The 27,766-nt window shown below is 45.0% G+C and overlaps 1 protein-coding gene across 4 annotated transcripts in view; it reads right to left on the reverse strand.

The window, feature by feature from the left end:
- Nucleotides 1-27,766, reverse strand: part of ACOXL (acyl-CoA oxidase like) — a 339,747-nt gene that overhangs the window by 230,337 nt on the left and 81,644 nt on the right. For all 4 annotated transcript variants that reach the window (XM_002691158.7, XM_059891623.1, XM_010809768.4 and 1 more), the window contains exon 10: nucleotides 13,633-13,667. In XM_002691158.7, the coding sequence (XP_002691204.4) occupies nucleotides 13,633-13,667 (35 nt within the window). The remainder of the gene's footprint in view (nucleotides 1-13,632; nucleotides 13,668-27,766) is intronic.

Raw genomic sequence — 27,766 nt, forward strand, 5'->3', positions numbered from 1 at the left:
CCCCCATGGGCTCCCAGGAGGTAGAGACTCTTGTATAACTGAGCAAGCTGCTGCAACCAGCAGTCCTGTCTACCTTATAAAAGATGGGGGAGCATAAATTTACATATTTACTTCTCTGCATGGCACTTGACACTCTACCAACCTCAGCAGGAAACATGATCAAGTGATAAGACACCTCAGGAAGACAAAAAAAAAAAAAAAAAGCTGCCTTGGCACAATTCCTCTTGTACTGGGCCCACAGCAGATGGCACACAGGAGGATCCCCTTCAGGAGGAATCCCAGGTGCCCTGGAGGCCCATTCCCCTGTGCAATTTAGAGTCTGCAGGATGGTTTTGATGTCCAGGCAGTCTGAGTCACAGAAGAGGCCAAAATGTCATTCATATACAACAACTTAATAAACAAGGTACCTTGATGACTCAAAGGAGGTGAACCTAGAACTTTCTGTGGCTAGCGTAACAGTCTCAGGATTACTTTTCGCCAATCGAACTGTGCATTACAGCTCGAGAAACAGGAACTTCCCCGGTGGTACAGTGGATAGGAATCCGTCTTCCAATGCTGGGGACACAGGTTTGATCCCTGGTCTGAAGATCCTAAAAGCTTCGGTGATAATAAGGCCCTAGCGCCACAACTACCGAGCCCCTGCTCTAGAACCCGTGCGTGCTAAGTCACTTCAGTCACGTCCAACTCTTGAGGACCTTACTGACTGCAGCCCACCCGGCTCCTCTGTCCATGGGATTCTCAAAGCAAGAATACCGGAGTGGGTTTCCATCCCCTCCTTCAGGCAATCTTCCCAACTCAGGGATGGAGCCCATGTCTCTTTTGTCCCCTGCATCGGCAGGCGGGTTCTTTACCACTGGGCCCAGGAGCCCCAACTACTGAAGCCTATGTACCTAGAGCCTGTGCTCCGCAACAAGAGAAGCCACGACAAGGAGAAGCCCCCGCAACACGATGAAGAGGAGTCGCGGCTCCCTGCCACTAGAGAAAAGCCTGCAGGTAGCGACGAACACCCAAAAATAAAATAAATAGGTTATCTAAAAAGGAGAAAGAAAAAGGGTTAAGCTAAAAAATATTAACAAGAAAGAAAAAAAGAAAGAAACTTGAGAAACACCCTTGAGGATGAAGATGTGTAGAACCTTCAGTCCAGCTTACAGGTCAGCCATAGAGAAGCCTCGGGTATGCCAGGCTCCTCAGGGTGTCAGCCTGAACAGAGAACCCCAGGCCCTCTCCCACTTAATGGAAATACTAACAAGGCCTTAGCAAACGCTGCTCCCATCAAACGGGTGATGCATGCCCACTGCCACAGGACCCGCTGGACCAGGGCATTAGGGTGCTGATTAAAGGAATACATAGAAGACCCTGCATGTCCCTTCATGCAGTGGGGCTGCCATAAGCACTGGCCTGCTCAGTAGCCCCAAGCTGGGCCAAGCAACTGTTTCTCTAAGAATGAGGAAAATCCTGCCGGTGGACTTCATCCAGCTCGGTTCTCTGTGAAGAGGGTGCCCCATTCACTGGGTGCCGGGTGCCCTGCCCGCCGTCCAGAGCAGTCAATCAAGTGGGAGTTAGGGTGACCCCTGCCACACTCGCCCGAGCAGCTGGGGGTGGCATACAGAGCTGTCTTCTCACCACTTTCTCACCGGTGAGATCTAGAAGCAGCTGCAGCCTGGACCCTGGGTCTCGGCCGAGGAGTTTTGCAGATGGATGAGGTGGGCAGCGCCTCTCGGAACGTGACCCCGGGCACCTGCACTGGAGCCCCCGTTCCCCGATGGAGGGAGCCAGCCCGGCCCAGCGTGTCATCCCAGCATCCCTTAGTGGGCAGAGGGCCCAGGATGGAGAGCGAGCGCTGGGCAACCCTGGTGGCCCCTCTAGTGCTCCTTGCCCTGGCAGCAGCCTTGTGGGTGAAGAATGAGGTCAAATCAAATTGCCTCCTGCTGAGCCACCCCCACTGAGAGGATCTCACTCCATCCAGCACCTTTCGATCTAAAAGGCCCACAGGGACTTGCCTGGTGGTGCGGTGGATAGGAATCCGCCTGCCAGAGCAGGAGACATGGGTTCATTCCCTGATCCGGGAAGATCCCACATGCCATGCAGCAACTAACCCCGTGCCCCAAAACTACTGAGCCTGCGCTCTGGAGCCCAGGTGCCTCAACTACTCAAGCCCACATGCTCTAGACCCCATGCTCCACAACAGGATAAGCCATAGCAATGACAAGCCTGCACACCGCCAGGAAGAGTGGCCCCTGCTTGCCGTAAGTAGAGAAAACCTTTGCAAAGCAATGAAGATGCAGGGCAGTCAAACAGTAAATTTTTTAAAAAAGTTTTAAATAAGAAGCTCACGGCTGACAGAAGTCCTGACCACATCTGTGAAACAGCTTCAAGAGCCCAGCCAGTTAAACTGCATCTTGTTAGAGGTGTCCACTCTCCTTAATGTAGATGGTGAAGGGAACAAAGTAAGGGAATGGATGCCTCATTTTGAGCACACAAAACACAGCCTAAATCCAAAGGCAGGGCCCCTGAGACCACAGCCCGAAGCACGTGGAATCAGGACTGTCCCTGCAGCCTCAGATTCGGTGGTCTCAGCGCTTACAGAGGCCTGGGCTCTCTCCACCCTTGACTGTCTTTAGTTCAACGTGAAATTCACACATTCTTGGTGTTACAGTTCTATGACTTGGTGGTTGTTGTTGTTTCTTTTTTTTTTACTGAAAACATTATATTTACTTAGATATAGATTTTTACCATATATCACGTGAGGAAAACTTTAGTTAAGAAAATTAGTCTGCATAGTCCTAAAAACTTCTTCATAAAATATACCTCTACTAAATTTAGTTTTTATCTTGGACTTATCGTTTTCCATGTTTCTCAACACATTATTCTCTGTTTCCTTCAAGTTGGTTGGTGATGCAGCATTTCTTGAAAGATCCCTCTTTTGCTGTCTCCAAGGATTGTCTTTTGAGTCTCTGATAACCATTCTGAAAGTTGTGAGGCTGGTGCTTTTTTCTATTTGAAAGCTCATAGTTTTAGGTTTTTTTCAGTTGAATTAAATTTTGCTGAAACTGAAGCAGCTTCTGTTCAAAAACAACAGGAAGTTTTTAAACAAATTGATGTTTCAATACTCTAACAGTATCTTGTGTGATGCCTGAATTTGGTCATTCTAGCCCCTCGTTACAGTTTGCTTTATCTATTTCGACGGAAATAGTTCTGAGGTTTGACAAACATGTACAGTCTTGCAACTGCCACCAAAATTTAGAATATTTTGTCTACCTCCCCCGCCAAAAATCCCTCATGTCACCTTCTCAACCCCACCCTCAACCATGACAACCACTGACCTGTTTTCTTCCCTGTGTGTGTGTATATGTGTGTGTGCACGCTCAGTCGCTCAATCATGTCCAGCTCTTTGCAACCCCAAGGACTGCAGCCCACCAGGCTCCTCTGTCCATGGTATTTCCCAGCCAAGAATCCTGGAGTGGGCAGCCATTTCCTTCTCCAAGGGGTCTTCCTGATCCAGGGATTGAACCCACACCTCCTGCATTGGCAGGTGGATTCTTTACCTCTGAGCCACCTCGGAAGCCCTTTCTTCCCTATAGTTCTCCCTTTTTCAGAATGTCATACGAATGGAAGCATACAGTCTATGCTTTCGAATCTGGTTTCTTTCATTCCGCAGGGTGCCTTCTTACTACTGAGTCATATTTCGGGTACAGATGTGCCAGTGAAATATGGGATGTAGAAGTTTGTTTATCCAACTTCCTGGGTGAAGGACAGTAAAGACTGTTTTCCATTTGGGGCTATATTATGAATAGAGATGCTGTGGACATGTGCTTATAAGTCTTGGTGTGGGTAAACGTTTTCATTTCTCTTGTCTTAGTACAATCTGGAGTAGAGTCACTGGATCATACAGCAAGGTAATTGTTAACGTTTCCCTGGTGGCTCAGACGGTAAAGAATGTGCCTGCAATGCAGGAGACCCAGGTTTGATCCCTGGGTTGGGAAGATCCCCTGGAGGAGGAAATGGCAACCCACTCTAGTATTCTTGCCTGGAGAATTCCACAGACAGAGGCGCCTGGCAGGCTACAGTCCATGGAGTCCCCAACAGGTGGACATGACTGAGCAGCTAACTATGAGAAACTACCGAAGTGTTTTCCAAAATTGCCACACCATTTTGCCTTCCCACCAGCAAAGAATGAGAGCTGCTGTTTCTCCAAGTCCTCATCAGCACTCTCATATCATCAGGGTTTCTGCATTTTGTGTTTGATTGTTGTGCTTGGTTTTTTTATTTAAGCCATTCTGATATATGTCTAACGGTGTCTCATTGTGTCCTTAATTTGCATTTCCTTAATGCTAATGATGCTGAACTTCTCTTCATAGGCTGACTGGCCATCTGCAGCTCTTCTGTGGTCAAGTACATCAGTTGAAGAATTGTTGCCCACTTATTAAATTGCTTTCCTGTCAAACACTTGTGACAGTTCTACATGTATTCTGGATGCGAGTCCTTTATCAGATAAGTGTTTTGAAAATATTTTCTTCTGGTTTGTTTTTCTGTCTTTTAGTTTCTTAGCAGCGGTTTTTCACAGCACAGATGTTTTTACCTTTGATAAAATCCATTTTAGCAACTTTTATACTTAATGCTTTTTGTGTCTGAAGCAACCTTTGCCCGGCCCAAGGTCACAAGATTTTCCTGCTACATTTTCTTCTATAAAGTTTTTACTTATTCCTTTTACTTTAGGCTCATGACCCACTTTTGCTCATTGTTATACAAGTTGTAAGGAGTGGGTTGAGGCTTTGATTTTTCTTTCTTTGTTGGGTCACCTTGGTACTTCTGTGCCAATCAGTTGGTCATTTACGTGTGGGTCTACCTGTAGCTGTTACTGTGTTCCATTGACCTATATACCTGTCTTCCACCAATACCACACTATCTTAGCTACTGTAGCTTTAGGATAAGTCCTGAAGTTAGGAAGCACAACTTCTCCAACTCTGTTCCTTTGCAAAATTGCTTTGGCTATTCTAAGTCCTTTGCCTTGATATGTAAATTTTTGAGCTGTCATTTTTTGAATTAGCTTATCATTACACAAAATATTTATGCTTATGCTTCTATTTATTTATTTATTCTTGGCTGTGTCAGGTCTTCGTAATAGCATGTGGGCTTCTTCCCAATTGTGGTGCGTAGGTCCTAGAGTGCACGGGCTATGGAGTTGTGGCCAACGGGCTCGGCAGCCGCGCGGCATGTGGGCTCTTAGTTTCCCGACTGGGGACTGAACCCACGTCTCCTGCGTTGGAAGGCGGATTCTTAACCCCTGGACCACCGGGGAAGTCCCATTTGTTTATGTTTCTACCTTTTCACTTGAGCTGTGTTCATCAAAGTGAGCTGGGTGCCTTATCTTCTTGAAAGTAAAAGAGTGGTTATCTTTCAGAGACCAACCAGTGCCTCCCAGACCACTCACACAGAATGGCTTTGCCAAATGGCCTTGGCTGTGAGGGCTGGGCTGTGGAGCGCACACATTCTGATCTGGAGGGGCACATGCTGTGGGGAAGGAGGAGGTAATCTGCCTCTCCAGCCTGCTGCCTGAGACAGGAAGGAAAAGACACAAAAAGGAAAAGCTCTGAGAAGCACCCCTGAGACCTACAACAGGAAGGAATATGGCTCCTTGACAAATAGGTGAAGAGGAGATAACACAGAAGGGGCCACTGGAGGGTGCATAGGAGTTCACTGACGCAAGACAGGAAGAAAGTTAATTCTTCAAAGGAAGATGCCAGAGCAAGGGGTGAAGGAGGCAAGAAACTCACGGCAGCAAAGTGGCAGGAGACAGAGGCTGGGGGCGAGGTCTGGAATCCCCTGCGAAGGGTCAGGGGATTCCTTATGCTATTCCACATAAGGAAGCCCATGGAAGCTCCTGAGTGGGAAGGGCATTACAGATCTGTATTTGAGAAAGATCTTTTGGGTGGCAAGCAAAAGATTCCCCAGGGGTCATTTTGTGGATATGGCAACAGATATGTGATGAGTACGTTTGACTGGGGAAATGGCCAGGATCCTGGACCAGAAGATCCCTAAAAGACAAAAACACCAACTGGAGATACCAGACAAGAGATTAAAAGGGGATGGAGAATCAAAAACTGAGCAGAAGACCTAAACAGACACTTTTCCCAAGAAGACATACAGATGGCCAACAGGCACATGAAAAGATGCTCAACACTGCTAATGATGAGAGAAATGCAAATAAAAACTACAGTGAGGCATTCCCTCACACCAGTCAGAATGGCCATCATCCAAAAGTCTATAGATAATAGATGCTGGAGAGGGTGTGAAGAAAAGGGAACCCTCCTACACTGTTGGTGGGAGTGCAAGTCAGCGCAGCCACTAAGTAGAACAGTGTGGAGGTTTCTCAAAAAAGCTAAAACAGAGTTACCATGAGACCTAGCAACCCTACTCCTGGGCATATATTTGGAAAAGACGAAATCTATAATTTGAAAAGATACATGTACCCCAGTGTTCGTTGACAATAAACAAGACACAGAAGCAATCTAAGTGTCCACGGACAGAGGACTAGATAAAGAAGACGTGGTGCAAAAATACACACATTGGGATATTGTGTGTGTTAGTCATTCAGTTGTGTCGGACTCTTTGCGACCCCAGGACTGTAGCCCACCAGGCTCCTTGGTCCATGGGATTCTCCAGGCAAGAATACTGGAGTGGGTTGCCATTCCTTTCTCCAGGAGATCTTCCTGATGCAGGGATCAAACCCAGGTCTTCTGCATTGCAGGTGGACTCTTTACTGACTAAGCCATCAGGGAAGCCCAGAAATAGAATATTACTCAACCATTTAAAAAGGAATGAAATAATGCTATTTGCAGCCACATGGATGGACCCAGAGATGATCACACTAAGTGAAGTAAATCAGACAGAGAAGGGCAAATATCATATGATATCACTTATATGTAGAATCTTAAAAGAATGATACAAATGAACTTATTTACAAAACAGAAACAGGCTCACAGACATCGAAAACAAATTCATGGTTACCATAGGGAAAGGGGGTGAGAGAAGGGTAAATTATGAGTTTGGGATCAGCAGATACACACTACTATACATACAATAGATAAACAACAAGGAAGCGCTGCATAGCGCAGGGAACTATATTCAGTATCTTGTAATAACCTATGATGGAAAAGAATCTGAAAAAAGTATGTGTGTGTGTGTGTGTGTGTGTGTGTGTGTATTCTGGTGCACAGTCACTTTGCTGTACACCAGAAACTAACACAACATTGTAAATCGACTGTATTTCCATTTTTAAACAGGGTGGGGATGGAGAGGAACATGCATCTACCCCTTACTCCCCTGGACCTTGAAAAGCATCCACCTCTCACCAGGTACATCCACCCCCTGCCGAGTTCGGCTGTACAACCCCAGCCCCCAGCATCCTCACTCAGAGCATCTAACTCAGACACCCTGTGAATATTCATATGCTGCTCTTCAGGGGGGCAATCTTTTGTGCTAAGTTTGTCTAAAGAAGGAAGCTAAAGCCGCAGCTGGTGCTCTGGGACCACACAGAGGGGTAGGCTGCGGAGGGAGGAGGGAGCGGGTTTCAGGATGGGGGGAAATGTGTGTGTACCTATTGCCATTTATGTTGATAAGTGGCAGAAACCCTCAAAGTACTGTAAAGTAATTGTCCTCCAATTAAAATAAATAAATTAATTGTTTTTAAAAAAGAATGCAATCTTCCAAAAGATGGCATTGCTTTTAAGATTATACCATGGGAGCTGGATAAATTTCTTGGCAACCTTGAGTATAAATCTAGTTGGAGCCTCAATGTGAAGTCTGAAAAACAGACAGACAACAGTCGGCCGGAGAGCCCGAGTAACAGGATCAACTATTCCCTGGAAGGGGAAAAAAGGCCAGAAAGGCATCTCTGTTTATTTTCACAGAATGTGGAGAATAAGCGTCTCCATGAGATCAAACCAGCTCCAGATGGGAGTCGCTAGGTGTTTAAAGTCAATGTCCCAATGTCCTAATGGCCCTGCTTCGGTATGCTCCTCCCTTTGCATCTCAAAATTACAATTTCATCTGTTCATTCTGCTTCATCTACGAACTTCAAACTCTTCTTCTAATCTAAATCAGAACACAAAAGTACAGGACTCCTTCACTTCCTGCTTGGCCCACTTCTCTACGGGCTCATTCAAAACCAATACCTGAAGGCAGTCTTGGAATAACCTATAATCAGGGAGTCTGCCTTTTCTGTGTCTGGAGAAGGCAATGGCACCCCACTCCAGTACTCTTGCCTGGAAAATCCCATGGATGGAGGAGCCTGGTGGGCTGCTGTCTATGGGGTCGCACAGAGTCAGACACGACTGAGCGACTTCACTTTCACTTTTCACCCTCATGCATTGGAGAAGGAAATGGCAACCCACTCCAGTGTTCTTGCCTGGAGAATCCCAGGGACGGGGGAGCCTGATGAGCTGCCGTCTATGGGGTCACACAGAGTCGGACACGACTGAAGCGACTTAGCAGCAGTAGCAGCAGCAGCCTTTTCTGTGAGAGGCCACGCCCACCTTAGTCCAGCTCTGAACTGATCAAGCTGTCAACTCGCCCACTTCCCTGGGACTAATCACAGTCAAGTCTCCTCTGCCCTCGCCAGCCCTCAGGGGATCTCAAAGCCTTTTAGGGGGTTGGTACCTTCAACTCTAAGATTAGGCTTAGAGCACAGGCCTGAATGGGGTACTGATTCTATCAAAGAAATTGACAGAAAGAAGTCAGCTGTGAAAATGATACACCTTTGGTACTGGTTTCGTGTCTAAGTCGTGTCTGCCTCTTTGTGACCCCATGGACTGTAGGTCCGCCAGGCTCCTCTGCCCATGGGATTTCCCAGGCAAGGATACAGGAGTGGGTTATCATTTCCTTCTCCAGGGGATCTTCCTGACCCAGGGGTGGAACCCGTGTCTCCTGCACTGCAGGCATATTCTTTACCACTGAGCCACCAGGGAAGCCCTATGATACACTTTTAGTCTTCATCTAAAAGTCACAACTCCGTGGCTTTCCATTTGACTAAAACAAGTGAAAACTTCCCTTCCTCCCTCATTTACTTCTTTATATTGAAGTAGTGGTTGGTTCACAATGTTGTGTTGGTTTCTGGTGCATGGCAAAGAATTGGTATATATGTGTGTATGCACATTCTTCTTCATATTCCTTTCTATTATAGTTTATTACCGGATATTGAATACAGCTTTCCTGAGCTATCAGTAGAAGCTTGTTGATCATCTATTTTATGCACAGCCCTTTGCCTCTGCTAACCCCAAGCTCCTCGTTTATCCCTCCCTTACCCCCTTGTCCCTTTGGTAATCTTACAAGTCTGTTCTCTATGTCTGTGAGTCTGCTTCTGTTTTGTAAATAGGTTCTGCTGCTGCTGCTGCTAAGTCGCTTCAGTCGTGTCCAACTCTGTGCAACCCCATAGACGGCAGCCCACCAGGCTCCCCTGTCCCTGGGATTCTCCAGGCAAGAGCACTGGAGTGGGTTACCATTTCCTTCTCTAATGCATGAAAGTGAAAAGCGAAAGTGAAGTCGCTCAGTCGTGTCCGACTCTTCGCGACATCATGGACTGCAGCCTACCAGGCTCCTCCGTCCATGGGATTTTCCAGGCAAGAGTACTGGAGTGGGGTCCCATGGCCTTCTCTGAAATAGGTTCATTTGTATCATATTTTAGAGTCCACAAAGAAGTGATATCATATGGTATTTGTCTTTGTCTGACTGACTTCACTTCGTATGATCATCTCTAGATCCAGCCACCCTTCCTTGTTTATTTAAAAACGACAAAATATTAAAAGAAACCAATTCTGTCGGGGGTCGCTTTGCTGCTCTCATACCATGCCTTCATGAGCCTTTCTTAGAAACATGGTCATGAGTGCCACGTGCCAAACTGTCCTGCTGTTGGTACACGTGACCTCTCCATCGCATCAGAGAACGAGAGCCAAAGCTGAGTGGATCCCTATTGAGCCCAGTTCCCCTTGGCCCAGGGGTTCCTGTCAGGAGGGAGCAGGCATCCTCAGGTTGCTGCCCTGTGACAGGCAGGAAGAACACCTAAACTCTCTTACAATCTTGTCAAAAAAGAAAAAACAAAACACCCACACGGTGGGGGAACAATTTCCCCCACCGTGTGGGTGGCGGGGCCCCTGAGCTGTTATCTGCAAAGGGCACTTCTGGGGGTTACCCAGCTGTCACCACTGTGTGGATTCCACCCGAAAAACCTCAAGCCGAACAGTGGGGAATGAACAGCAAGACAATTTTCCACTCTGTGAAAATGACATGACTTTACACAAATAAACGAAAATGCCCAATAAATGAAATGAGTGCAGGATTTGCCGTCAAAGGCACGGGGGGTCACGGCTGATGCTCTTCCTTGCTCAGGACATCTATACGGTAGGAATATGAGGGTGTCACTTTCCACCATCCCAGCTCCTCAGTCTTCTATCCTACACCACATCACACACACACACACACACACACACACACACACACACACATGCTCGCACTCCTCTACCACACACACAGGTCTAGAGTAACAGGTGTAGCAGGAGTTTGAACGATGCCTGGGGCAGAAGTGGGGATGGTTGGGGTGTGCGTGTATTAGTGTAGAGCTGGGGGTAGGGTTGAGGGGTCCTAACTCTGAACACCGTGCGTGGTATTAATAAGAGATATTTGAGAGCCGAGGCACCAGTGCAGATGCATGGAAACAAAACCAGCATCCTTTGAGCCTCAAGCCCCTTTCTTGCCACACAAGAGCCCCTCTGGCTCCAGGCAGCTCTGCCCCCATGCGTCTGCAGCAGCCTAAGAGGTTCTGCCTGCTCACAGGGTTATCGGATCTTAGCAGGCCCTTTCCCTCCCACACTCAAATCCTTTACAGTCCCCTAGCCTGTTCCTCTTCACACTGAGGAATGTCCTCCCAAAAGTAGCCTCTTGGAACCATGCCTCCTCTCTGCCCTCTATCTCACCTCCATCCACGGAGGCTGTCTGCCAGGGTTTCTCTTCCACCTCGCTTGGCCCTGGCTCTCCTGTTGTGTTTGTGTGTGACCAGCCTCTCAGGCGTGTCCAGCTCTTTGGGACCCCAAGGACTGTAGCCTGCCAGGCTCCTCTGTCCATGGAATTTTTCAGGCAAGAATACTGGAGTCAGTTGCCATTTCCCACTCCAGGGAGATCTTCTTGACCCAGGGATCGAACCCATGTCTCCTGCAGTGGCAGGTGGCTTCTTTACCACTGAGCCACGTGGGAAGCCCCCATATGGCTCTCCTGTTAGAATTCTGGAAAGAGACTGGGTGATTAGAACCTAAAGTCCCAAATCTTGTTTCCCAAAATATCCCTATCCACACAAGAAAGACCAAGGAAAACCTCAATTCTGTCATCTGGGTTCTGGGCAAATGCAACAAGAGAAATGGAAATCATTTCTCAATAGCAACTATGAGCTCTTGAAGTGACCAAGAACTGTACAGACACAAGCTACAACCCCATGAATATATGTGTACATATAGCTGGATCACTTTGCTGTAGTCTGGAAACCAACATGACATTGTCAAACTATAAAATAAAATAAAAATTAAATTGAAAATAAGATAAACTACAAGGATATATTATACAACACAAGGAATATAGCCAATATTTTATAATAACTATATGTGGAGTATAACCTTTAAAAATTATGAATCACTATTTTGTACACCTGTAACTTACATAATATTGTACCGCAACTACACTTCAATTAAAAAGATTTTTAAAAATGTAAAAAAAATTAAAATTAAAAAAGTAATAAACAGGAAAACAGTATAGCAGCTCTTAAACAGTCTAAAAATAAAATTACCAAAGGACCCACCATGCAAAAGAATAGAAAGCAAAGTTTCAAAGAGATATTTGTACTCCCATACAAAAAAGTGAATTTATTTGCAAAACAGAAATAGACTCAAACATAGAAAACAAACTTATGGTTACCAAAGCAGGGGAGGGATAAATTAAGAATGTGGCATTGGCAGATACAAACTACTGTACATTAAATCGATAGCCAACAAGGTCCTCCTATATAGCACAAGGGGGTATACTCAGTATAATAACCTACAGTGGAAAAGAATCTGAAAAAGAAATATATAAACATATGTATATATAACTGAGGCAATTTGCTGTACACTTGAAACATTGTAAATTAACCACACTTCAGTAAGTAAATAAATATATAAATAAAATGGCAAAATCTATCTTAGATATAATTTACACACATTAAAAAAGTGATCAACAAAAGGATAGAAGTTTCAAGTACTCTAAATAAGATAGTGGGATTTTTAAAGAAAGGATTCAACCAGAAACCCACTCCCTTCATCACCCTGCACCTCCAGAGGACAGAGGTGGGTAACAGAGCCAGGTGGCTGGAGGAGCAGAAGAGACATCACCAGGCAACATGGTGACGTGCCTGCATCTGGGAGGGAAGGCTGGTCCCTTCTGCGCCCACTGGCCCCAGAGACAGGACAGAGGCAACGGGACAAGATGCAGGTTGTGCAGCCTTGACCTCCAACCCCATGAAGATGTGACAGGGAAGAGCAAATCTGACTCCATATTGGATCTGTTTCTTTAACTTTTGTATCCCGCTGCTTTTGCTACAAGTTAATCATTAAGAGAATGTTGCTTATAGCTTTAAATATACAGGGTAGCCCAGCTTTTAAGGCTCTGACCTTTAAAGGTATAACACTTTTCCATTCCTGTAGAGATAAAAAGTTGCAGAACGGAGAATAACCATTTGTCTTGTTGGAGGTTTATAGGAACATTATGCCCTGACCTACATGGACAGCTGCAAGAACAAAGGATTCCAGCACCAAGAGGCTTGTAAAAACCAGCCACCACCACCCTCCAGCCCTGGGCTCCTCTTAAAGACTGAATTCTAACCAGGGTAAATGATTCTTTGGGACACCAGTCCACCATCTTGGCAGTCTGCTGACTTTCTGAATAAAGTCACTGTTCCATGCCCAACAACTGGTCTCAATTGACTGGCCTGTCATGTGAGTAGCAATAGGGATGTGCTTATTGCCTCTCCGTTGGGCTGTGTCTTAATTAATTCAGCATCTTAATACATTTTGATGCGTGCAAAGGGGAAAGGTTAATACAAGTATAAGAAACAAACGTTTTTGATAAACGTGATGCAAGCTGAGACAAAGGCAGAAATCACAAAACAAAACAAAAAGAGGGACTTCGATTCATTATCAGATGGACCCAAGGCAGGAGTCGGAGAGCTCTGCATTGAGGGGGCAAGGACTTCATTAACAAGCCCTCACCTGGCTTTCTGGCTTCATCTCTCACACAGGATACCCCTGTCTCCAGTTCTCACCCTCAGTTTAGAGTTCACTACCAGAAGTGACCTCTGTATCCCAGCCCTAGCGTGTTACATTTTTGGTTTTGAAAGAAATGACCTATCTACCACCACTTTTACATAAAAATCTTACTCCTCCAAATAGTGATCAACTCTCACCAATCAGCAACTAGATCAATTTCATCACACTGCTGTGCTACTGACATTGTGGGTAGAGCAGCCAACAAAATTCAGCTTAGAAACATGCAGACTCAAGCCAACCAAAAGCTATGAATCAAGAAGGATACTCTAAAAGAAGATGTAACTTTACCTACCTGTGGCTATAGCGAATGGCTATCGTCAGCCCAAGCTGCAATTAAAAAAAGAGAGGAATACATATTAAATAATACCAAGCATACGCTGAATTCACAAGAAAACTAACTTGACATAGCCAATTTTTAAAACATTTCTTAAAACACCCTCCTCCTAATGTTTCATAATAACATGTTTTGGTGCTGCTGTTTTTGAATAATTTTATTTTTTCCAATCTTGTGTTAACTTTAACTTTCCATAGCACCTTGGCAATGTTGAAAACAAAAATACAAACACAAGCATGTACTCATTTTAAGATAATACGCATGAGCATTCGTCACATCATTAGGAGGGGGCGGTTCTGACAAGAACAAACACACGCAATGAACAAGAGAAACCAGATAACGACGTCTGACTCCCAAGCCCAAACATTTAAGAGCTGTCACTCAAGGGACATATGAATCAGGAAAAAACAGAAAACAAAACTCAGTAATGATGTGGACTGCTTCTTAATCAGTGTTTTGTGCTACAAAACTGATAATAAAACAATTTTATTTTATAGACAGCCCATTGATATCTCACTTGTACTTTTGTTATTTTTAATAACACATTTTAATGATTGATCTTTACTTTCAATTTAGTTATTAAAAGAATCATTGTATTTTGAAAGGGTCTTAAGGAGGCTACAATATTCCATTGTGGATTAGACAGAAGGTGTCTCTTATCAGGAAAGACTTCTTCCCCACCCCCTCCTTTTTAAAAAATGTTTTAATGTTTATCTTTTATTTTCTACGAGGTGTAATTGACAAGTAAAAGTGTATCTATGTAAAGTGATGACTTTAAATATATATATATATACACATTGCAAAATGGTTACTGTACATATCATTTTAATTAACATATTCATTTCCTCACAGTTACTTTTTATTTCTTTTTTCGGTGAAAACACTTAATATCTGCTCTCTTAGCCACTTTCAACTGTACAATAGAGTATTGTTAACTACAGTCACCCCACTGTACATGAGATGCTCAGAACTTACTCGTCTTAGAACTGTAAGTCGGTCCCCTTTGACCAGCACTTTCCACTCACCCCCACCCTGCAGCCTCTGGCAACCACCATTCTACTGTCTGTTTCCAAGAGCAAAACAGGGTTCTTTCAGCTCTGAGACAAAGCCATGAAAGGACGGGATGGCAGAGTACAGCTGACTCTGAGGTTCACATTAGGAAAGCATGGCCAAGCCTGGGTCCTGGAAGGTTCCCCTGGCTGCCCCCACCCCGGGGGGTGATACCTGGGCCAGGGCCTCCCTGGGGAGGGGATCGGCACAGACTTCACACCAAGCCTGTCAGTTCAAGGTCAGCAAGGCAGCTCTGAAGACCGCAAGGAAATTGCACCTGTGATGTACACGTGACATCAAGAGAAAGTGTGCATGATGCCGGGCACGACCACAAGCGGAGACTCAAGGTGACACGGTGATTTCCTCCCTGCCTTGTGGGGGTGCCAGGGAAACCTCTCAAGCACCACCAGGGGTCGAACCGTACGGCGTGGGCCTCAACCAGTTCACAGCAAGGGATTTCAACTCTCAGAGCCTCAGTGTTCACAACTGCAAAATGCGCCACTTAACAATGTTGTCACCAGGTTAACATAAGGACAAAGCAGCTTTTCTCTGGATATATGCCCACGCATGTGCCTACTGACAGATGGGGTGGTGTGTATGCTTGGTTGCTGAGTCGTGTTTGACTCTTTGCGACCCCCTGGACTGTAGCCCGCCAGGCTCTTCCATGGGATTTTTCAGGCAAGAATACTGGAGTGGGTTGCCATTTCCTTCTCCAGGGGATCTTCCTGACCCAGGGATTGAACCCTGATTTTCTGTATTGTAGGCAGACTCTTTACTGTCTGAGCCACCAGGGATGGATGGGGAAAACTCTATAAATAAGCAATACCACTATTTATAGGCAATACTCCCTGGGTGAAAATGTCATCACATTTCAAAATTTAATTTTGAAGTTTTTTTTTAAACTTTAAGTTTTGCAACCTTGTATTTCATCATGGCTTCCCAGGTGGCCCTAGTGATAAAGAATCTGCCTGCCAATGCAGGAGCCACAAAAGATGCAGGTTTGATCCTTGGGTCAGGAAGATCCCCTGAGAAGGAAATAGCAACCCACTCCAGTATTCTTGCCTGGAAAATCCCACAGACAGAGAAGCCTGGCAGGCTACAGTCCATGCATGGGATTGCAAAGAGTCGGACATGACAGCATCTGAGCATTCCCATTCCATCATGTAAAATACTCAGTGCTCAGCCCTAATCATGCCTATGGAAGTCTCATTCACCCACTTATGGCTGAATTACTACATGACTAAGAATCCCAGTGGCAGTTAAAAACCAAAGCACCAGCTATAACATCATTTCTGGCAAAAAAAAAAAAAAAAAAGTCTGCCTAAGTTAGACCTTACATCCCCAAACACATCACTGACAGTCCCCTTGATGTCAGCTCTCACAAAAGTAGGGGTGGGGCGGTGACTTTTGGGGGTGCTCTCTTGGGTGCTACAAGATGACATGAGGGTACCTGGGGCAGTGGGAGGGTGGATGGGGTGGGCACGAGCCAAGAAGAGGAAGAGTTAGGAGAAATCTTAGGGCTACGAAAGCCCAGTGCTTCTAACCAGCTCTGGTTACTGCAGAATCCCCTAGCTACTCTGGGAATGGCTCAGCTCCAGAATTGTTCAGCTAGGCATTATCACTGATTGCCCTGGAAATAGGGAACCAGTGACAGTGAGGCTTCATGTTACCAAAAGCATATCTAAGAGGGAAGACGTAACATATTGAGTTCACACACCCCTCACCTGAATGGACTCAATTGTCTATCTCACCTCAGCCAGGAGGGCACCTTCTTTGAGATTTTAACAAACAGACGAGGAAGACGCCTGAGGGACCATTAAGAATTTAAAGAACAAGGAAGAACGTATTGGGGGAACAAAATAAAAGTAGAAACTGCAGCCCCCAAAAGGTTAGGATGAGCCAGTTACCAACTTCACATGCTGGGTAGCTTCACATTTCCTGGGGTGAAAAAGTTCTGGCTTCCAGTTAGGCTAATGATGAGACAATGTGACTGCCTGAATATTTTGATAAGCTTTGGAGTACTGTTTAATTGGTAGCTTTTCCACAGTTAAAAGATAAGCCCTAAGTAGAGTAGGGAGAGGAAATAGGACTGGGGAGGGACAAGAATAAAAAAGAAGCAGAAAAAGTTCTTACATGACAGCTGTGCTGGTTAAAAGGGGCTGGGAGATAAATCCTTCATGGCAGTGAATTTCGATTTATCGTTTTTATTAGTCTTTTCCTGGCTTCTGAATCGAATATGGTTTACAGTCTTTTTTTTATAAATATACTTTTTAAATGTTATTTTATTGAAGGACAGTTGATTTCCAATGTTAAGTTCTGCTGTACAGCAGAGTGATTCAGTTATATGTGAATACATTCTCTTCTTTTTGGCCATGCCACCCAGCATGCAAGATCTTAGTTCCCCAACCAGGGTTCAGACCCTTCCACCTCTGCACTGGAAACATGGAGTCTTAACCACTGGACTACCAGGGAAGTCCCTACAGCCATTTCAAAGAACACTTTTGTTAAGAAAGAAACAGAGAATCTTGGAATCATACAGACCAGCCACAGAATCCCGCAGGTCTTTGAAAATGCGCACAGGGGCTCCTCTGGGGCCCAGCAGCAAAGACTCCTGCTCCCAGTGCAGGGGGCCCAGCTTGATCCCTGGCCAGGGAACCTGATCCCACAGGCTGCAATTAAGCCCAGCATAACCAAATAAATAAGTATTTTAAAAAAGATGCACTAGGAAATAGGATGACTGGAATCTGTATGAAGGTCCCAGAGCTACTGATGGGGGTGGATGAGCACAGGCCACTGCACAGTCCTTCTGGAAACCTGCATTAAATGCCACATAGAATGCACTGCATCTGATTAGGCAGTCCTGAGAAGGTACTGGAACAGTGTAGAAAGTTCTGTGGGCCTTGCCATGAAACCCCCATATGGAGCAGGCAAACAAGGCCAGTGAGCTGTGTAAAGTCAAAGTTAAATTAAATTGTTAATTGCTCAATCGTGTCTGACTCTTTGTGACACTATGGACTATAGCCCGCCAGGCTCCTCCATCCATGGGATCCTCCAGGCAAGAATACTGGAGTGGTAGCCATTCTTTTCTCCAGGGGACCTTTCTGACCCAGGGATTGAACCTGAGTCTCCTCCATTGGCAGGCAGGTTCTTTACCACTGAGCCACCTGGGAAGCCTAATATTTGCATACACCAGTATATATACACACAGACACACATTTCTACAGCTGTGCACATGCCCTCACACACACACACAGACACTCTGGCATCTGGAGAGGCCCCTAGAGCCTCTGAGACAAAGGGAAGCTCAGACAATTGATCCTTTTGTGGCTGATCTCAGCAGGGGCCGTGGGGTTGGAGGAGAGGGAGGCCCCGGGGTCAGTCCCCTGACCCAGCCCCGCCTGGGCTGAGGCTCCGGGACACAGAGGTCATCGGAGTTCTGTGCAGCCCCCTGCCCTGGAGAACACCCTCCTCCTCAGGACATAGTGTGGGTATTACCAGCGAGCACCTAACAAACTCCCATTCAGAGTACTTCTTTCCTGGTGTCCCTCAGTCGTGTCTGACTCTTTGCGACCCCATGGACTGTAGTCTGCCAGACTCCTCTGTCCATGGAATTCTCCAGGCAAGAACACTGGAGTGGGTTGCCATTTCCTTCTCCAGTACTTCTTTCGAGATTTCCACAATTTGCTAATACCAAAATTCAATCACCTTTCAATGGCCAGGAAAGAGTCATTTAACTTTCCCCCCACACCAGATCTCCACCAACAACAAAAACCTTTTTCCTGCTGCTTCAGCCCCCAAAACACTCCTTTTTTGGAACAACTGAGCCAGGCAGCTGTTTTGTATCAAGTCCAGGGGTTTTCTATATGACCCAGGGAGCTCAGACAACTGGCAGGCCTTCCTGCATTAAGGGGTAATCTGAGAATAATTTGCCATAAAACACCCAGAAGTGCCCCAGCTGTAGCCAGATATGCCCTAGAAAGCACCACTTGCACTGTGCGGACTTTACAAAATAATCATAATTTTAGAACACACATTTTTTTTAATCCATTTTTGGAAACTATTTTAAAGGAAAGAAGTAACCGGCACCATCTGAGAAGAAGGCCACAGGGAACTTCCCTTACAGGTACACAGACTGTCCCCAAGCACCTCTTCTCAGCAGCTCAGTCAGTGAAGAATCTGCCTGCAGCGCAGGAGATCTGGTTCAATTCCTGGGTTGGGAGGATGCCCTGGAGAAGGCAATGGCAGCCCACTCCAGGACTCTTGCCTGGAAAATCCCACGGACAGAGGAGCCTGGCGGGCTGCAGGCCAGGGGTCACCCAGAGTCGGCGCGACTGAGGACTAAGACTTTCACCTTCACCTCCTCCTTACTGCCCGATGGCCCAAGTCCTGTGCTGCCAGGGCTGCACGGGGCTCCACGTTTACAATGTGCTCTCACACACAGGCTGCCGAGGCAGGTGAGAAGGATGAGTCCAGTAAGCGCAAGCCTCCAAGTCACCTGCTGGTGAGTATTGCTCCTTCCTGGGTGAAGTACCAGAACCTTCTAGACTAGGGGCAGGCTGTGATCAGGAGTCAAGTCCCTTCACAAGGTCCACCACCAGCCAGCCACAGACCGTACAACAGCGCTCCCCGCTCCTCAGAGACGAAGCTGGACACCAAGGGTTTTATTATGAAAACTCCTACGTCTGAGACTGATTTGACTATTTTTCAAATACTACGGGAGCCAAACAAAACATGTCAGTGGAATTTGGCCAGGGGGCCACTGATCCGCAACCTTGCTTTCCAGCTTTCTGTGCTGCCAAGCCTCTCCTCGGGTTTTCCAAGCTTCCAATCTGAATTCACAAGTTTGTGACCAACTTGGAAAAAGCCTTCCCGCTACATGTGACTCTTCCCTCCCTTACCTACACTTCAGAGGTGATTTTCCTATAGTTTATTTTTTAATTTCAAGAGTCCAAAATTTATAATGTCACAAAATAAACTCAAAGAGAAAAGGCTGTTGTTTATTTCCCTCCTATATTTTTTGTAATGATTCCCTCTGCCTTTCCTGGGAAAGATGGTAGAAGAGCATGAAGAGAAGACCAAGGGTCACAGCATGGACAGAATCCCACAAAAACAGAGCCATGGTGAGCGGGCACTATGGATGGGGCGCAGGGAGGAAGAGACCCACCAAGAGCATTCCACTGGGCTGGGGGCTTCCTTGGTGGTGCAGATGGTGAAGAATCTGCCTGCAATGCAGAAGGCCCAGGTTCACTCTCTGGGTCGGGACAATCCCCTGGAGAAGGGAATGGCAACCCACTCCAGTGTTCTTGCCTGCAGAATTCCATGGACAGAAGAGCCTGGTGGGCTGCAGTCCATGGGGTCACAAAGAATCAGACATGACTGAGCAACTAACACTTTCACCCTTTCTTTGGCTCTCCTTCCAGCACTTTTCTCCCCTCCTAATGGCCAGCCGTCCATGGCTGGCCTGGCCTGTAGGCATCACCTCCAGACTTCCTGCTCCTCCAACCCTGACTCTGAAACCCCACCACACATGCCACAACCCACCAGTCCTTGGCCGTGGGCTGTCTTAGTCACTCACTACTTCCTCTGAAAAATTAACTACTGTAGGTCAAAGCATGCTCATGGTCAGCCACAGTGAGCTTTGTGGTCTGGTACCCGACCTTTTCTTGCCTGTTTCCTCATCATAAAATTGTGTCTGACTCTTTGTGACCCTATGGACTGTAGCCCGCCAGGCTCCTCTGTCCATGGGATTCTCCAGGGAAGAACACTGGAGGGGGTTGCCGTGCCCTGGATCTCTCCAACCCAGGGATCGAACATGCATCTCTTATGTCTCCTGCATTGGCAGGCGGGTTCTTTACCTGTAGTACCACCTGGGAAGCCCCCGAAATGGGAATAATGTTACCTATTTCGTGGGGTCGTTTCAGGCAGATTAACATAGATCTCAGAGAAGAGGAGCAGCAGTGCCAGCATCTCCTGCAAACTCATGACAGATGCAAGTTCTCAGGCCTTGACCCAGACAGACCCGCTGAGCCAGCAACTGGTGGGGGAGAGGGCTCAAGTGTAGGAATCACCAAACGAGATGATGTATGCAAAGAACTTAGCAACAGGATGGGCACACATGAATTCTTAGTAACTATGACAACAGTGATGATGATGATGATGATGATGATGATGATGATACACCTCATAGGAAAAGAAAGTGTTTTTGTCTTATGTCCTCTTAATATCATGTTAATGTCCTACACTCAACTTCAGGGATTACAGTCACCAGCTGGCAGCCTTGGGGTGATGTTTGGGGAGATGAGAACTCCTGGTGCTCACAGGTGATCACCCGCTCGGCAGGGAGAGGTGTCCTTAGCCTGCTGAGATCCACTCTGTGCTGTCCACAAACACGTTCGGGGCGGGCTTCACGGAGGCCCTTGGCAAGGCTCCACAGGCTGCAGCCCCACCCCTCCCCGAGCTGTGCCTCTCTCGGTCATTCCCATCAAAAGACAGGGAGGCATCAAGAGAGGGGGAGGAAGAAAAACGACATCACACTTTCCATTATTTTTCATGATGTTATCCCTCCCTTGTCCTTTTAAATTAACAAACAAAAAAAAAACTAAAAAAGCTAAAGTCCCACTCAAGTTTTTAAAAAGGGGATATATATACACACACACACACACACACACACACACGTATATATAATGTAAGGCTCCTTCCAGCTTTGTCAGAAACCTAGTAATTCAGATCTGAAACTTTCAAAACCTGATGCAAAAGACAACTTGCTAAATCAATGGAAATTCACATTGAACCAACATCAAAACGTAGGCGTTGATTGCTTTAACCAACCTAAGAAAACAAGTTGTTTTTAAGCCGCTAAGCCCCACAGGAGTGACAAGGTAAGACGGGCGATGCTGCTGTGCCTCCCTGCGGTCCCCAGGAACCCGAGCCAGGCACCATCTTTTTGGACTGAAAGTTACACTGCTCTGCTTGGAAAGCTTGGAGATGAGTTTTCACAAGGACTTGCTTTGTCCACCAGTTCGCACAAATTAAAAACATCTGTGAGTCTTGAGTTGCTGCCTGCCATCTCCCCCAACCAGCAACAGCATCTGGGCCCCTTCTGCCAGGCATCTTCCAGGGACTGAGCCCCATGAGTCACGGGTCGAGGAACCTGCCCCCACCGCCAACCTCAGTACCACCCTCTGCAGAAAGCCGAGAGTAGCTGCAGCCCCTCCCCAGGAGACAGGGGAATGGACTCTCATGGCCTCAATGCAGGACTCCAGGAGGCCAGCTGTCACCCTGGTCACTGGCAACAAGTGGGCATAATCTATCTACCTATGTCACTGCTTACTCATCTTTGTGTGGCTGGGACCTAGAGCTGGATGAACAGGGCTACCAAACCACTTCACGAACCACTTAATCCACTCCAGGGAGTTCTTCTGACACTTGTACCTTGTCAGTGACCCTACTTTTTTTTTTTTTTTTTAAGGTTTTAGGTTTCCAACAAAATAATTGATGACTGGCTTCTTAGCTTCTCTGAATATGAACGGTTGGCTATTCGATAATATGAAGAAACCACACTCTCTTTTCCTAGAAACCGTAACTCGCACATAAAAGAAATCGGCTTGGCGATGGATGTGCACTCTGTGTGCAGCTTACGTCACGGAACACCTAACCCGGAAAATTCTGGAACTCTGGATGGCAAATACTACTTTTTAAGTGAAAGCTTGATTATGAAGTCAGAGTCGGCCAGGGCAGAAGGAAGAGACAGAAGAGAAGGAAATGTACGAGGACTGAAGGGGAACATGTGGCGCCCTCGTGTGCATCAATAACAAGTGTTTAGGGCATTTTGGGGTGGATTTTGACCTGTTAAATACAAGAAAATGAAAGGCCACTCAGAGCCTGTCACTGCAGCTCAGAGACTCCAAAACAGCACGTGGACCCACTCTGACTCCCAGATCCTCACCAGACCCAAAAGTAAAACTCCCAGGAAAGGAAATTCCTTTTTAATGTAAGACACAAAAGTACTTTTAGGGAACCTGTTTCAGAGAAAGAAAACCACTTTTCTTCCTTCCAGCTTTTACCTCCTTTCTCCTCTAATCAAATTCTTACCAAAAAAATTCACAGAACAGACAAAAAGCCCTCCACCCAGGCATACGGGATACAGGCAGATGTGAAGCACTCCGTGAAGTATGGCAGGAACCGTCAAGAGAAGTGCGGTAGGGGACTTCCCCGAGGCTCCCACGGTGAAGGCTCCACGCTTTCAATGCAGGGGGCACGGATTCGATCTTTGGTCAGGGAACTAAGATCCCATATGCCTCGTGGTGTGGCCAAAAAATAAATTTTTTAAAAAATGTAGTAGATCCACTCTAGAAAAAGAGACACTATATTTCTAAAAAGGAAATTCTGAATTATAAGATAACTGTAGACTCACACGCAGGAGGAATAATGAAGGAATAATAGAGGAAGCCCCGTGTATCCTTCGCCCAGTAGCCGCCGATGGTGACATCTTCGCGCAGTACCCGTGAGTACATTGACATCGATCAATACAGTTCAGCAACAGAATGTCTCTGTCAGCTTGTGCTGCCCTTTTACAAATGCAGCCACTTTCTCCCCACACACATCCCAGTTCAGACACTGGTAACCAGCCATCTGTTCTCCAGTTTTGTAATTTTGTCATTTCAAGAATGTAACCAAAATGGAAGCCTACGGTATGCAACCTGTGGGGCTCAGGCCTTTTCGTTCAGGATCATTCTCTGGAGACCGATCAGCTGGCTGCACTCCTTCTCACTGCAGAGCAGCATTCCACGGCTTTGGGTGTACCACAGCCCAGTCATCTGTTAAAGGACACCTGAGCCGTCCTCAGTTTGGAACTATTACACATAAAGCTACAATGGACATTCGTGTGCAGGTAGTATTTGCATGAATAAGTTTTCATTTCCCTGGGATAAATGCCCAGGAGTGCAACTGCTGGATTATATGATAGTTTAGTTTCAGAAGGAACTGCCAAACTCGTTTCCCAAGAGACCGTCCTGTTTTATAATCCCACCAGAAACGTATGAATGACGCTGTTTTTCTGCGTCCTTACTAGCTTTTTGGTGTTATCACTTTTTTAAAAAGTTTAAGCCATTCTGATAGGTATTATTTAGATAGCCACTGTGGTTTCAATTTACACTTCCCTAAATGTCTAATGATGCTGAACATCATCTTTTCGTGTGTTTATCTGCCAACATTTGCCTATTTTCTATTCAGATTGGTTGTTTTTCACTGTTGAGCTTTGAGAACTCTTTATTACTCCTTTGTCAGATATGTGGTTTACAAATATTTTCTCCCAGTCTATAACTTGTCTTTGCAAACAAGGTCTTTACAAAGCAAAATTTATTTGTTTTTATGAAGTCGAACCTACCAACTCTTTCTTTAAGGGATTATGCCTTGGTGTCTATTCTAAAAACTCTTTGCATACTCTTAGATCCCAAAGATTTTCTATTTTTTCTGAATGTTATATAAAGTTATGTCTTACATTTAAAACCACAATCTATTTTGAGTTAACTTTTGTATAAGGTGTGAGACATTTTTTTAAATTTTAATTTTACTGGAGTCTAGTTGATTTACTATGTTTTGCTAGTTTTGTGTGCACTGCAAAGTGGTTTAGTTACAACTGCACATATATTTACTCTTTTTCAGATTTTTTTCTCATATAGGTTATCACAGAATATTGGGTAGAGCTCCCTGTGCTAACATTTGAGGTGGGGGGGCAGGCATTATCTGTTGGTTTATAAATGTCCAGTTACTCATTTGTTAAAAAGGCTATTGTTCCTTCCACTGATTTTCCTTTGCACTTTTGTAAAGTATCAGTTGGGTATATTTATTGGGGTTTATTTCTGGGCTCTCTATGCTGTTCCATTGATCTATTTGTCTATCTCTCTGCCAAAACCACTAGACTTGATTACTATATGTCTTGAAATTGAGTAGACTGACTCAATCTACCTTACTCTTAAAAAAAAAATGTTTATTCTGCTTCCTTTGCCTTTCCATATAAACTCTAGACTAACTTGTGAGACTAACTTGTGTATATTCAACAAAAAAAAAATTTTGCTGGAATTTTGATAGAAATTGCATTAAACCTGTATATTGATTTTGAAGAAAACTGGCATCAGTATTATCATGTGGAGTCACCCAATCCATAAACATGGTATATAGTTCAACTCATTTAGATCTTTTATTTCTTTCATTGGCATTGTATAATCACATAATTTTCAGCATACAAGTCCTATACATGTTTGGTAGATTTACTTCTGAGAATTTCTCCTCATTTTCGGGCAAGTGCAAATTATTTTGGTGTCCACGTGTTGCTCTTAATATACTGAAGAAAGCTGAGCACCAAAGAATTGATGCTTTTGAACTGCAGTGCTGGAGAAGACTCTTGAGAGTCCCTGGGACTGCAAGGAGATCAAACCAGTCAATCCTAAAGGACATCAACCCTAAATATTCATTGGAAGGACTGATGCTGAAGTGGAAGCTCCAATACTTTGGCCATCTGGTGTGAAGAGGCAACTCACTGGAAAAGACCCTGGGGCTGGGAAAGATTGAAGGCAAAAGGAGAAGGCAGAAGAAGAGAATGAGATGGTTAGATAGCATCACCACCTCAATGGAGATGAGCCTGAGCAAACTTGGGGAGATAGTGAAGGACAGAGAAGCCTGGCATGCTACAGTCCTTGGGGTTAGAAAGAGTCAGACACAACTTAGCGACTAAACAACAACCAAATGTTGTTGCTAATATTCAGAAATACAATTGATTTTTGTTTGTTTATCTTGTGTACTGGGACTTGCTAAATTCACTTAGCAGGTTTAGGAGATTTTTTTGTAGGTTCCTTGGGCTTTCTAGACAGACAAGCATCTTGTCTACATGGAAAGGCTGGTTTTTCCTTTTCTCGTCCAAATGCATTTTCTTTTCTTGCTTTATTGTACCAGCTGGAAGACCCAGAACTACGCTGAGTAACAGCAGTGAACGCATACACACTTGCCTTGTTCCCAATTTTAGGGGAAAAGCGTACAGTCATTCACCATTATATATACTGTTAACTATATGGGGGTGGGGGTTGTAGATGTTCTTTATCAAGTTGAGGAAGTTCCCTTCCACTTCTATTTTTTTCTGACAGTTTTATCATGAACGGATGTTGAATTTGTCAAATGCTTATTAAAAACACTCATCCTTCTTTTAATTGTCCCCTCTCTTCTCTGTTTAGTTTTTTTAAAAATATACAAAACAGATGAAAAATCAAGCCCATCATCCAGGTATATAGAGCATAAGCTAAGATGAGGCTTTCCATAAAACACAATTATAGCTGTTAAAAGAAGACTGCAGTAGGGACTTCCTCAGTGGTCCAGCGGTCAAGACTCTGAGCTTCCACTGCAGGGGCACGGGGCCAGTCCCTAGTCAGGGAACTAAGATCTCACATGCCACGGGGCATGGCCAAAAAAAAAGGTGTGCCGTAGACCCACTGTGAATCCACTGCGAAAACTGACACAACATACTTTTTATTTCTCCTTTTGTGCCTCCTTTCCCTTTATTTTTTTAAATTTATTTATTTTAATTGGAGGCTAATTACTTTGCATTATTGTAGTGGTTTTTGCCATACATTGACATGAATCAGCCATGTGTCCCCATCCTGAACCCCCCTCCCACCTCCCTCCCCATCCCATCCCTCTGGGTTGTCCCAGTGCATCAGCCCTGAGCGCCCTGTCTCATGCATCGAACCTGGACTGGCGGTTCATTTCACATATGATAATCTACATGTTTCAATGCTATTCTCTCCCAAATCATCCCGCCCTTGCCCTCTCCCAGAGTCCAAAAGTCTGTTCTTTACATCTGTGTCTCTTTTGCTGTCTCGCATATAGGCATCATTACCATCTTTCTAAATTCCATATATATGTATTAGTATACTATATTTGTGTTTTTCTTTCTGGCTTACTTCACTCTGTATAATAGGCTCCAGTTTCATACACCTCATTAGAACTGATTCGAATGCATTCTTTTTAATGGCTGAGTAATACTCCATTGTGTATATGTACCACAGCTTTCTTATCCATTTGTCTGCCAATGGACATCTGGGTTGCTTCCATGTCCTGGCTATTGTAAACAGTGCTGTTATGAACATTGGGGTACACATGTCTCTTTCAATTCTGGTTTCCTCGGTGTGTATGCCCAGCAGTGGGATTGCTGGATCATAAGGCAGTTCTATTACCAGTTTTTTAAGGAATCTCCACACTGTCCTCCATAGTGGCTGTACTAGTTTGCATTCCCACCAACAGTGTAAGAGGGTTCCCTTTTCTCCACACCCTCTCCAGCATTTATTGCTTGTAGACTTTTGGATAGCAGCCGTTTTGACTGGCGTGAGATGGTCCCTCATTGTGGTTTTGATTTGCATTTCTCTGATAATGAGTGATGTTGAGTATCTTTTCATGTGTTTGCTAGCCCTCTGTATGTCTTCTTTGGAGAAACGTCTGTTTAGTTCTTTGGCCCATTTTTGGATTGGGTCGTTTATTTTTCTGGAATTGAGCTGCAGGAGCTGCTTGTATATTTTTGAGATTAATTCTTTGTCAGTTGCTTCGTTTGCTATTATTTTCTCCCATTCTGAAGGCTGTCTTTTCACCTTGCTTATGGTTTCCTTTGTTCACAACATACTTTTAAACAAACACAAATTTTAAAAATTGCAGGTACAGAGTAAACATGTATAAATTATAAATATAATCTATATATAGGTTATATAATATAATAATTATAATTATATATAGATATATATATAGATAGATAATTTAATACATATATAGATACATATCATATAATATAATTATTAGGAAGGACCCTGGAAGACTAAATGCCAATTGTTGGATGGCAAGGGTGAGGTAGATGTGGATTTTCACTCTCCATCATTTTATACTCCGTAATTTTTAAAAGATCTAATAAGGGGGAAACAATTACCTTGCAAAAATGCTATGACCCATATACTTTTGGCATACCTGAGTGCGAGCCTTCTCTTAGGGTTCTGTCTTTGTCAGCCTG

Source organism: Bos taurus, chromosome 11, assembly GCF_002263795.3.
Source record: "Bos taurus isolate L1 Dominette 01449 registration number 42190680 breed Hereford chromosome 11, ARS-UCD2.0, whole genome shotgun sequence".
In the NCBI taxonomy this organism is placed as follows: Eukaryota; Metazoa; Chordata; class Mammalia; order Artiodactyla; family Bovidae; genus Bos; species Bos taurus.